This window comes from Gavialis gangeticus, unplaced genomic scaffold, assembly GCF_001723915.1.
Source record: "Gavialis gangeticus isolate Ggan-Ray unplaced genomic scaffold, GavGan_comp1, whole genome shotgun sequence".
NCBI classification, from domain to species: Eukaryota; Metazoa; Chordata; order Crocodylia; family Gavialidae; genus Gavialis; species Gavialis gangeticus.
In genome coordinates this window covers 6,325,207-6,338,761 of record NW_017729030.1, presented here as the reverse complement: position 1 = coordinate 6,338,761, position 13,555 = coordinate 6,325,207, and the positions used below count along the sequence as shown (strand labels likewise).

At 42.3% G+C, this 13,555-nt stretch overlaps 1 protein-coding gene across 2 annotated transcripts in view; it reads right to left on the bottom strand.

The window, feature by feature from the left end:
- WWC2 (WW and C2 domain containing 2) overlaps positions 1 to 13,555 on the bottom strand; it is a 192,668-nt gene that overhangs the window by 56,264 nt on the left and 122,849 nt on the right. For both annotated transcript variants that reach the window (XM_019521881.1, XM_019521880.1), the window contains exons 6-9: positions 12,168 to 12,297; positions 10,244 to 10,390; positions 9,249 to 9,322; positions 2,632 to 2,874 (exon numbers count right to left, since the gene is read on the bottom strand). In XM_019521881.1, coding sequence (XP_019377426.1) covers positions 2,632 to 2,874; positions 9,249 to 9,322; positions 10,244 to 10,390; positions 12,168 to 12,297 — 594 coding nt within the window. The remainder of the gene's footprint in view (positions 1 to 2,631; positions 2,875 to 9,248; positions 9,323 to 10,243; positions 10,391 to 12,167; positions 12,298 to 13,555) is intronic.

The following is a 13,555-nucleotide window of genomic DNA, read 5'->3' as shown; positions in this document are numbered from 1 at the left end:
GGGGCATGTGCCCCTGGATCTGTGCAGGGCAGGGCAGGGCAGGGTGCAGCTGTGGGCTGGGGCCAGGGGCCATGCTGTGCTGTGGTCAGGGTGGGCAGTGGTGGTGTTGGAGGGGCCTACAGGGGAGCTGCAGCGACTCCAAATTTCGCCATAGCCCCCTCCCACTGATGCTGCCACCCACCCTGAGTGCAGGCCCCTGCCCACAGCTGCAGCCTGCCTTGCGCCGATCTGGGGGCACCCTCCCCTCCATGCCCTCCTGGACAAACAGCAAGAGCAGCTGCGGGAGTCACCAGATAAGCAGGAGAGCCGCTGGATTAGCTGCGTGCAGCAGTGAGATCCCCCCACAACCCGCAGCTCCATCCCACGCCTACCCCAGCTGGGCAGCGCCTAACTCCAGCCTCATCCCTAATCTCTCCCTCACCATCGAGGGTGTTGATTTGAGCCCCCCCATGCCCCTTCCCTCCCCCCATCCCTTTCTAACACAACAGATTTACCAGCTGCACACAGTTCTCCACATTGCTGGGCTGTGCTCCTCACTGCCTGTGTGCTACACTGGAGCTGCGCACACGCACGGGCATTTATTGGCCAAATTATCAGCCACTTCAGGCCGATTTCTGATATAGTCAGTTTTCTTTTTATTGGTGCACCTCTAGCCCATAGTCATGGAAAATGTTGCTGTTAAATATCTTCTTGACAACAGTATAAAACTAGCTTGTTACACTCTTGCTATATTCACGTGAATTAAGAATCTGCATCAGAATACATGCGCAAACAGTGTTAAACAAATATTCAGACCCTAAAAAAAAATCAAGTGCTAAATCAGAGCACAGAAACAACAATTCATTTCTTACTTACATTAAGCCTAATTATCACAACCTTGGACTGAAAGTTTCAAATTTTATTATAAATGTGATTTTATGGTGATCTGTTATTCTCTATTCTTTGATTAACGGATGCTAAAAGGCACCATATATCCATAGTAATTCTGACATTACTAACACAGCTGGCTATTTTCTTCCTTGAAAATTTAATTTAATTAAAACACAGCCCTATGTCCACAAGTCATTTGCCATCCTTGGACCCATGATTCAACAATTATTCTTGAGAAAGTATCAAAACAAACACACTAGATGCGCTTGCTTCCTTCTGGTGCAATCCCACTCTACTCTGTTCTATCCAATTAGCCCTGTTTCCCTCTGGCAACCTCCTCCAACAAATCTCCCTACAGCCTGTCCACAAACCCAGCACCGTTTCTTGCCAAGGGCAGATTTCTGAATGCAGCACAAACAGTACATCTACATGTATCCAAAGCACTGCCAGAGATGCTCCCTGCTTGAACAGATACAGCAAAGCCATCTGGGGGGCACCCTTCTGTGGATGCTCTTAAGCTCTCTTTCCCTTCACTGCTGCATTTTCAGGTTTGGCAAGCTCAGATGGTAGACATCACTGGCAGCACTGAAGACATTATATATACTGCACTCAGACAGCCTTTGCCTGCTTCCTCCACTGCTGGGTTGCAAAAATCTGTCTTAAATTATTAGTAATTATGGGGTAGGGCTTAGCCCCACTAGGGTGGGGTCAGTTCCCTTCCCAAGGTGGTTTTAATATTTCAAGCCCTCAAATGAAAACATCTTATTGAAGCAAACAAAGAAAAAGTTATGAGACTACTGAAAATATTTCTTCCTAAGGGCTCAGATAATTGGCCACTTGCTTCTCTGGATAGTTTAAAGAAAACTCAATTTAACAGGCTGCAATAAGATGATATTAAACCTTGCTTAATGCACACTTTGCAAATATGCAGTTTACCAGAATTTGCATATAAAAGTGGGAAGTGTCCCTGCTACTCACCAGTGATTTAGGGCTCCCACTGCAACCAACAGAAGTTTTGCCATTCATTTTAATGGGAGCAGGATCACAGTCCTGACTTCATTATTTCTATCAAGTCTCATACACTATATTTCCTACTGCATACACTTGTATATTCTGTGTAAGCTGCAATATATTTAAATTGCTAGAAATGATAAATTTAACTTCAAAACAATTGTAAATGTAATGTTTTGTGAAGCAGTTTCCATTAATTTTCTCAAGCTCATTAGCCAGCAAAATTCAGTGCATTGCAGTGGGCATCTTAGTTACTAGTGTGAATCAGGGAGACTGCAGCAATTATTCTCTTCTTCTGGGCTAAAAGCAATAAACTTTTGCATTTTTTGTGTAATGAAACCCACAGTGAAGGGTTTCAGATGTTGCAACCATCAAGATAAATCAGAGTTCAAATAACCGGAGTTCAAATACTTTACAGCTATTATCGGCAAGCAGTGAATGATGTTGCCCTCCTGACAGTTGGTGGACATTCCTTAGTTATTTAACATCTGTCACAGGCATTTTCATGCTGCTAACAAATGCAGAGCAACTGATATTGCAGAGCACATACAGGGTGTATGTGCTCTGTCACAGGACAGAAGGCTCCTTTGTGTTACTGCCCAGTAGACTAATAATAAATTTAATTAAGATCTACACAGAACAGTTACTGAAGAAAAAAGGCCCATCAAAGCATAGTTCAGACTCTGCAATGAGTACAAAGGTTAAACTGCAGAAAGCAGTGCTTACCATAAGCAAAAGATGAAAACTTACCTCTCAGCAAGTGCTTGACTGGGTGTACTTTTTACAGACAACAGCTCTTCTTCCAGCCTCTTTCTTTCCGCTTCCAGGTGCTCTAGTTCATCTTGAGTGCGTTTCCGTGGGGTGACAAACTGGAGTTCCTTTAAGAGCTCTTCCTTTTCATTAATCAGCATCAGCTTTTCCTTTTCAATATCCAGTGCCCCAGGCCAGGCTTCACTCTCTAACTTAGACAGCTCAATCTTTAAGTTTGCCATGCTAAAATAAAATACAAAAGGTGTATGAGCTCAGAATAAGTGAACAGCTCCAAAGAATTTGGAATGTAAAAAGGAGGAGAGTATTTGGAATTGTCAAGACAGGTGAGCTGTGTATAGAATTTGCATGAAAACTGAAAGTTATGTTTAGAACTAATTTGGTTTCCTAAGAACACAGGGCCTGTTATCCTGGATCAGACCAGTGAGCCATTTAGTCTGGTATCCTGTCTCTCTCAGAGATGCTTCAGAAAAAGGTACAAGAAACCCCACTTCATCCCCATATAGAGAGGTTTCTTCCAAATCCCAGGTGGTTAATGCCTAGCTTATGCCGTTAAGCACAATTAATTATGCCCCTTCTATAGATCTGCCTTTTGTTCATATATAGATGCACACTAAAAGCAATAGTGTTATGCATTGAAAGCATTTTTCCTGCTGTCCAAAAACTGACTTGCAATTCAATTAACCACCTGAATGTTTGAATAAAGTGATGATCAGTCTGGTGACATTATGGAAGCACCTGGCTTTGCTCCTGAATAGACAATAGAGCCAAGAGAGTCATCCAGTTACCCTAAACTGCTGGAGACTAGCTGCACTGCGGAAAGAGCACACTTGGCCTCTATGAGAGAATGAGCATGACAGCTGGGCACAAATCCTAGTGGCAAGCATACAAATGTGAATCTGAAAGGAAGAAGCATACTTCAATACGCCAGGTGCAAATGGAAGGTACTAAGACCATGCCCAGCAGAAGGGAAAGGAGATCACTAATTTACAACACCAATGCTTGCCAAAGATGCTACAGGGAAAGGTTGGAAGATGCAAACATTCTGTTTGTCTGCAGAACAGATACGTTATTATTTAGAGACCATGTAAATGCCCTACATTATCTTGCCCTTGTGACATGACCCTGACTAGGAAGAACTAAATCTAGTCATTCACTCTCCATAACCATTCTGTCCTTGACCTTTCCGCTGAGACTCAGGCAAATTAGTAGCTTGCGTTTTGTGATATGGACATCTAGTCTGCTGGGAACTACACAAACAAAAAATCCACATCACAAGGGCCACATAACTACTGGATGGAAATTTAGTCATTTTCAGTCGCTACCAACCTAAGCTGGATTTGAAGTGGCCTTTGAGTTCATAAAAGGCTCTATACAACCCATCCCATAACAATCCCCTGAGCCATTCACGGTACCTCTCCTCTTTAAGACTGGGAGAAGGACAGAGAAAGGAAAGGTCAAAAGTGAAACACGTTCCAAAATAACTCAGGCAAGAGCCAGTGATTTAATACTTTTAAGGTTTTTGTCATTGTTAAATATGTATGGGTCAGACACACACAGCTGGTGTAAGTCAATGTGACTTCAATGTCAATGACTCTAGCCAGTGGTTCTGGCCTGAGCAATATTTCACAGGCACACAGCGCACAGCTGATATTCACAATCTTTCTGCAATCATAATAAATTCAATATCAGCTGGTCATTTAGCTTCAACCTCAAAAACTATAAACAACTGCCTCAATGTACTGGAAAATTAATAGTCAAAATGCTAAATAAGCATGATATTATTAGCTTCATTAATCACAGAAGACAAAGGCTGGAAGGAGAAAAGAGGTTCTCAGAAAGCTATCCGCCCCATTACTTAATTTAGAAGTTGGAGGGGAAAAACTCCGTTGAATCACAAAGAAACCCCAGAGATTGCTTCCCCTTCCAAATATCTATAAAACAGCAACTTTAAAAAGCCTGCAAATACTCAGTAGTGTGGTACTTTACACAATGACAATGCAATCTACTTGGTAAACAATAATTTAAGCTTCAACATGACAATCACCAAATAGTTAGAGAGGGGGAAAAATAAATTGTTTAAACCCTTTCTGCAGCTGTCCATATATCATTTATATTGAACACTCTTTTGAAAAGAAGGTAAGGGAGGAAGGGCTTGGAGAAGAACCAACTGGATGGCTTCAAATTAATAATGGCATGCAGACTTTCATCTCCAAGTCATTGGTTCAAATCTAACTAACTTTGTATGCCACTGTAAGTGTATGCCACTGTCTGCTGTTGCTTTCTCAGATGGAGACAGCTATCTGTCATCATAAACTGACATCCTTGTTTGCAGTCTCATCAGAGGTGAAAAGGACTAAACAGACAAGAAAACTGAATTAGTCTCACTCTTTGAGACAATCTCCGCATAACAGGGACAAGACACATTGGTGAGGTTCATCGTACTGTAGCATTCTCACTGTGCTCTACCTCTTCTCTTTGCATAAAGATCTCAGCCCCTATGAGCACTGCCATTCAAGTACTTTTTAAAAATGTCTATCTGCTTTGGTTGAGCCAATAAAGCTGATTTTTAGAAGTAATATTTGAACCTGCCCCAAGAATTTGCTACTTTTTCTGTTAAAGACTACATCCCACCTATTTGAGAGATCTTCTATGTTAAGTGATATTAAAGGATCAAAAACATTACTTTTACACTATCATGAAATAAATTAAGACTAAAATATTTTTTCAGACACTTTCCAAACTAGGAAATCCATTTAAAAGGGTTTTTTGTTTTTGTTGTTGTTTTGTTTTTTAATTTCCCTTGGTTCTTTTAAATACATGAAAAGTTAAATTCACACATTTGCCACTTCAGAAAAGAGGGTCATAATAATAATCATTATAAAGTAATAAGTACGTCAACAGGAACTGACATGGGAGATACTGTGATATAATTACACACTGAGGTTTGTGGGCAAAGTGGTACCTTTTGTTCATTATTTCAAGACATGAACATTTTATTAAAGCCATTCTCAAGGCAATGATGAAAACAGTGTTCCATCCCTTTAAAAAAAGTCTTTATGTGCACCTGGCAGGGAAGTCTCACACTCTCTATTAGAGCTGAAAAGAATACAAGGTATTGGTTTAATCCCAGACAAAACTCCATTAAGATACAGGTCAAACAGAGAGATCAGTTTAATTAAAACAACATTATTAAAAGGTTAAGTTAAGGTTTCAGAAACAACATTACCTCCAGCCCAAATTCCAGCTCATCATCCATGCATGACACAGGGAAAGGAAGAGTATTATGTATTCTCTAGAATGTGCTCCACAGAGATATGGGACTAGCACAACCATTTCCCCTTTAGCCCTGTTTTATTCTTGATCAAAGTTAATGGGCATTTTTACATGTGTTCCTGATGTGGTGCCAGGCGCTTTTAATTAGCGAGCTGCACTAATTAAAAGCACTCATGCATCACATGTACCAGTGGTGCAGGACGTCCCCACGTTGAGAAAATGGCAGCGGGGCACACTGAACTAAGGCAGATTGAACATTTTTTATTTCAAAGTGCACCGCTGCCATTTTCTCAGTGTGGAGATGCACTGTGTCGCTGATACATGTGATGTGCGAGGCTGCCAGAGAGCCTCAATTTACGTGCTCTGGCAGACTCAACTGAGTCAACAGACTCAACTGAGTCTGCTCTGATGTACTGGATTTCCAGAGTGTTGGAGCAGGCTCCCTGCATGTGTGTAAGTGCACACAGCGACAAAGCAGAATTGTACTGCTACAGGATCATGCAGATGTAAGTCACGGCATGGAGTGCTCTGGAGCAGGAGCTCCATCTACACTTTCTACGTAAGGTACATTTCTCTGTACTTTTAGTCAATAGTTCTGGCCTCTGTTAACAGAGATAAGACATAACATGATGGAAACATCATAACATCCTGACATCAATACATGCTTCAAATGGAGGCTGGTCTGTGGTTTTATCAATGGCTACTATGGAAAAAGTGGGCTACTTCTCCATCTAAAATATTACATGGCATTGTCACGGAGTGGGGCCTGCGAGCGGCCGTGATCCCGCTAGCGCCCCCTTTCCGTGGCAATTAGGAGATCTAGCACCCTCGGATTCTCGCCCGCCACATCTCTGTTCTTATTTAAGGTAATATGGGAGGCTGCCTATGATCTCCTGCTATTTAAGGGTGACTTGGTGCACCCCAGCCTCATGGGCTATGCGTGCCTCCTACCTCCCCTTTAGCACGCCCCAAGCCTCGCAGCTGTTCCTGACGTTCTTATGTCTCCCAGCTTCCGCTAGCGCTTCCGAGCTTCACTCTTACCGGCTGGCCCCCCCCCAGGGGCCTAGGCTACGTGCTTCCCACGCTCTTGCCCCTCCTGCCTCTCACTGGGGCCTGTCTGTGCTCCTCGCGCCAGTGGCTCTCTCTTAGCCGGTCCTGCACTCTCGTGCCCGCGACTCTCCTGGAGCCTGCTTCCGCCGGCTCGCACCCTTGCCTCCCGCCGAGCCTCTCCGCGCTGCTCGCGCCCTTGCCTCCCGCCGAGCCTACGCACCAGCCCTGTCTCGGGCTTCCCGGCACTGGGGCTCAGGTGGCATGCAGCCGTGCCTGGCCCCCTGACCCTTCTCAGGTTCCTAGCCCTCACTGGGCCGAATACTGCCCTCTCGGGCCAAGGTCTCAACCCCACACACCGCACCACTCTGGTGCCAAGCTGCCGCGCCTTCCCGGTGCTGCTCGGTGCCCACACAGGGCACCCAGGAACCCCCAGACTACTGGGGAGCTCCTGTGAGCCCTCCTCACACCCCTACAGCCTCACCTGGTCCTCCGGATGATACACACAACTGAATCATAAGCCAACCGGCTGCAACCCAAATCATAAGCCCACCGGCTATAACAACACAATCAGCCTACCGGCTTCTACATCAAGTCCCAGCCATCCTGGCTCTCCGGCCAAAGCCTTCTAGTCAGGCTTCTCTCCGCCTGCACCATAATGCAGCCCTCTATGTGCCAAGCGGCACTGCTCAGTCTAGCTCTCCGCAGAGCTCTTACACGCAGGCTGCCAGAAGGGAACTGCCAGCCAGGCTCCGGCCTAGCTGTTTATAAGGGCCCGGCCCTGCCCCCTTCCGGTCACATGACCCCTCTGGTTGCTCTAGCAACCCGCAGCTGAGCTGCCCTGGTGATTGCCATCTGCTCTAATCCTTACTTAGGCACGGGGCACCCAAGTGCCCCCGTGACAGGCATCTGACATAATTCACTTTTATAAACCACAACCAAAATCATGTAAAATAGATACTAAAGAAAAAACAAAAGTCCTGGTTCTCTTTGTTGATTGCATTCATAAACAGTAAAATAAAGTTCTGTGGTCCATACTGAAACCATAAATGATATACAGTTGTTTCCCAGCAAGACTAATAGCTGCTACTTTATGGGCAGTGTCTGGATACTGATTTAGTCATAATAAAAAGTTGTTTGCTAATCTTCTACCTTTGAAATTTTTTTTAACATAAAAACATTATGTTTGTACATCTAGTCTTGAAATACCTCTCTTCCCAAATTACAATAACTGTTCATATCTGACTGACATGTATTTACAATGCCAAAGGTATCTTTGCTACTTTTTTGTCAGGGAATCTCTGTGTTGCACAAAGTAAAAATGTTGATCTGTGATATCACTCATATGCACCTCTGATTACAGACACAAAATAGCTAAAATTATAAATAATGTTTCTCATAAAAGCCTGACTGACACACCCAATTTGTTGAAAAGTAACAAATTATAATAGCAAAGAATTCCTGGTGCGCTAATTACAGGGGGTTTATACACATAAATAGACAAAATTTATCATTAATGCTATGAGAGAAAAATGTTCTTCTGGTACTCCAGAAAAATCATGCACAATGTACAATTCAGCACACTCTCCCCTGTGATATCTGTTCACTGGTGGTGTGGCAGCCTTTATTAAAACGGCATTATTTTTATGAGGGGCCACTGGAGCATTTTATTTGAAAGGCTTTGCACATTTATCAGTTCTGACTGTTTTGATTCCTTTTCCTCTGGGGCAAATCATTAAAAAAAGCCTCACCCAAAGTGAAAGACAATTATTGAAATTATCCAAGCCCCCAAAGAGGAATTAGTTGAGCCAATCAAAATCTGCATTGGAACTCATCTTAGTAGAGGCAGCTCCATAAAACTACAGAGCCACCTGTGGTCCAGTAAACTAAGTCCATGATTCTGCAGAAGGATTTACATGGAAAAAAAGACCTGCAAGCATCTGGGATGAGAGCTTAACACATCAGTTTACTCCTTTTCCTTAATCCTCTGAACTGCATTCATAGCATTTCATTTCTGCCAATGTCTGTATTTGATTTATAAACATGAACAACTAAATTCATAATAAGAATAAATCAGTACACAAGAATCCTACAGATTTAAGAACAAGGGAACATTGCCTTGAAAAGAATGTATTGACTACAATTCATCCACAGATGGGTCCACTAGATGTCATTGCAAACGCAAGATTCGTTAGAGGGCTGTAGAACACATTACTTGCTGAAGCATGTTCCAGCTCACAAGCTATATAATTTAACAAAGCAACTAACCCTATTACCTTCTTTTTGCCTCTTCATATTGAAGACTTAGTCTGACCTTTTCAGCTAAATTCGATCTACCCCTCACTCCAATCTGTTGAGAAAAATATCAATCTTATTACATGGTATAAAACGTCATTTTAAAACACATTCACAACACAAAGCAAATGCATGTACTAGAGAAATTACTTACTTAAAACAGAAACATGTCATTGCAATATGGTTGCCAACTGTTCTTCAATAAGTTCTAGTTAATAAACCACTTAAATTCATGAAGCACAGTGATTTTTTTATTATATTGTTTGTTTTTATTCATTTTCCACTTCAAAACTGCTGCTAGGACCACATGTAGACCAGGATGTAAGCAAGTCTCATTCCACTAAAGTCCCACTATGAACTGGATGAATTCCATCAAGTTCTGACTTCTTACCTTAACTCCAGAATTTTGGAAGAAGCCTGTGCAATTGAAAGTAGGACTTCAGTAAAATTCACCTGCTAATAACAAATACGAAGACAGTTCCCTGTCTAGAAATCTTGTATAATCTCTTTCTTACATTTACAGTATAAACTTCAAAGAAATTGTAATGAAAGACAGTGAGGCCAACTCCATCAACTGGAATTAGGAAAATTCAGAAAGTTCTGAAATCCTGTTTTTGAAAATCAGCTTTAAACTTAATCTTTACATAGCTATTGCCACAATCTATTTTTAAATGCAAGAGATTGCACAAATAAATCCAAGAAATATGGTCCATTTATAACATCTGTGCCCTTAGTACACAAGAACTGCTTAGTAAAATCAGATTACATTTGCAATGTAATAATAATAAAAATATCACATGCATCTTAACTTGAAAATGAGGGAGAAAGTAAGGTACTTGAGATTGGGACAGATCATTTATTAACCCCACTGCATGCCTGGAATGACAGCAACAGCCACTGGACTTAAATCCCACAACAGCAGCATTCATTACTCTCCTCTTTCTACCTTTACCATAATGAAAAAAAAACAACTTACCTCACCAGAAATGTCTGTCTGAGACCCTGCATCCAGCGTCTGTCTAGAGAGAGACAGCTGAGAGCTTACAGAGCTGGACCTCAAGTCTGGTTCAGATCTCCCAGTGCTCTGGTCCAGGTAGAACCTCTCTCTCAACTTTGCCAGACTCTGCCCAGAAAACAGAAATGTTTCATTGTTGCATTCTTGTTCTTACACTAATATTCCCCATCACAGAGAGTCTAAGATATAGATGCTATCCAAAAATCTTAATGAAGGATAAACATTCTGATTTCAGTTAGTGCTAAACAGGGTATCCTTCCATCCAAATAGATTTATTAATTTCTCTATCTCCTGTAACATGTCTCTCCATTAAAAAGCCGCAATCCATTCCCCAAGCAAAATAAAGTATGCTTGGGGAACGGGCTGCAACTTCCTTGGTTCTTGGAATGGCCCTGGCCTATTTGGGGCACTACTTCAATATGTCGTTTTCTCCATATCACTAGACAGCCAAATCAAGAAGTGGGAGAGGCTGAATTCACTCAACATCACAGAACAAGGCAGTGACAATAGCAAAAATCATGGTCTCCTGACTTTCAGCCAAAGTTCAATGATCAGCAGGACCAGATGAAACGAAGGAAAGTTCATAAAACAAAGCCTGTTAGCTTCCAAATATACGTTTCCCTATATATGACTCTGAAGTCAATCTTTTTCTACTTTAATATTTTTATAAAGAATTGTAGATCCAAGCCAACAGTGTAATCATTTCAGAATAAATATGTAAAGAATTCAAGTATAAACTTGGACTTGTTTGGTTTTTTTTAAATCAGATAGTATCAATATATGCCATAAAAATGCAAAAGATACAAAAGCAACAGAATAAAGCAGATACGTCATTATTGGCAGCATAAAGGACTGCACACACACTTCACTTTGTGACGAGAAGCAGGTTTTTTCTCCTAGCGGGTCCAAAAAATGACTATTTAGGTTTATGCCAAAACCTATTTTCAGAAATGGATATAAAGGAAGTTAAGATTCAGGAAGCGAAACTATGGTTTCACTAAAATCAATGGCCACATACTCACTGACTTCATAAATGCAAGGATTTAATTCCAGTTTTTAAGTACAAAAATATTTACCACATCTTTATCCATTTTAATTTTTGAAGAGTGCTTTAGAACTAATTCAAATATTGTACTGTGGAGACAGACCCTAAGGTCATGATCCAGACATGCAGGGGCGTTCATCATTTTGTGGTGCCCCAAACTGCATGCGGCAAATGTTAAAACATGCCCTTCACTGCAATTTGCAGTGTGGGGCCAAAATTTGCCACCAAGATTTCCCAGTAGCAAAAAACCCCACCCCTCACCCCACCCTAGGAAAAAAAACTAGCACAACACACGCACAAGCATGCGCTGGCACACACAAAAGCCAGACCATCCACAGCAACGCTCTGGCTGACAGCCAGGCCCCTGTGCTGCTCAACCTATGTCCCTGCTATTCCAGGCCACCAGGTAAGACTGCTGGGGCCAGCACCAGTGCTGACCCCAGCCTCCAGCCCTCCCTAGCTGAAGATCCAGGAAGAGCTGGGCAAGGGCAGTTTGCCCGTTGCAGGACAGTTTATCTCACAACAAAGTGTCTGTGCAGGAGCATGTGCTGCAGCAATTTCTGCCACTGCAAGCACATGCCCTTGCATGTCTGGACCTGGCTTATGAGTCTGGCTTTTTATAGCAGAGCCCTCATTCTGTAATGATGTCCTGTCTGAGCTCAGAGAAGTCATGTGCCTCAATCTCCCTATTTGTAAAACAGCATGATACTCAGCTTTGTAAAATACTTTGAGATCCTTTAATTAAAGACACTATATAACAGTGCAAAGTAGTGAACACACTAAGTATTTTAGGATTCAAAACAATTTAGAGAAACTCCCCTCCCCACAATATAAGAATACCTGCATTAAATCTTGTTTTTCTCTCTCTCCTGAGCTTATGGCCTTTCTTATAGACTTCAGCTCACTCAGAATAGCTTTGGCCTCACTTAATTCATACCCACTCTGGCCTCCGGACATTTTTTGGTCAATTCTGTAAAAAGAAATATTGTTAATGGTTGACAAAGAGAAATGAGATCTTTGCTGTTCTGTTTTCAGGAGAACTTGCAATTAGCATATTAGAAGAGGTTAGAGATATTATTTCCCTTGTTAAAGTAACTTGTTAGCAGATGTGAAAAGGAAAAAAGAAAAGTTTTCGTTAAAATGTTTATAATGGAAGCACTGGTTTATGCATTAAACCCCTCCCCCAAAAGTCCTCCCTCCCCCATGAACACACCCCTCAAACCATCTCTCACACAGTTCCTAGTGATATAGTTTTTGTATACATCAAGCAAGTTTAGGACACTCCTGGGAGCCTTAGCACAAACAGGACACCAGCAGTGGTTTCACTAATCTGGCAGTAGAGACACCAGAAGCTGTTGGAGCCATGTCTATAGTAAGACTCCTGCTGATGCTAATGCAAGCACAACTGGATTGATGACACCACCAGTAGAATTGTTTTTCCTACTCTCCCCTAGCGCATATAAAGTTTGAGTAGAATGTTAAAAATATGTTAACTTCTGAATATTTAGCTGTGGGACAAGAGAAGGCGTGTCTAGAATTTTTTTCTGTTAATACACGAGACAAGGATTTCTGCGTGTAATATGTTTTATTGAACAAACTGTAAAGCTGACAGAGATAGACAAGCTTGTGGCTACCAAGTATACTTTCCCAGGACCACTGGCAAAATGTAGGGTGCACATGGGTGCACATGCACCCTGTGGAAGTGCCAGCTGCAAAACTGGAAGTTTCACCACTGGCTTGGTGATCGGCCACTGGGGGACACCCCTCTCCCCCCATTGGCAATCTGATGCCCACCCCCGCCCCAGACTTGGGAGGCACCAGTAGCCCATGCCCAGGGCTGTTAATAATATTGCTGTTAATAATAATACCCAGATTCATGATGTGGTACTTCAGATGTGGTAGGCAACACATGCTCATTCGTGTCCTAATTAGAATGCATCAGAGCAGATTCGATTAATCAAGCCTACTCCATGTTCTAATTAAAACGCTCAAGCATCACCTCACCATCACATGCATTAAGCCCCTCTAAATTTTAAAATGGTCACGGGGTTGCTTTATCTAAACGTCAAATGAGATTTAGAGAAAGCGTCCGGCAGCCATTTTACAACATGTGGGAGCTTAATACACATGAGGATGAGCCTTTTAATTAGAGCAGCTGTTTGGGAACCACTAATTACACCCAACCTCCGCCCCCCCCCCCCCCCCCCCCCACCAACAACGCAACAAAA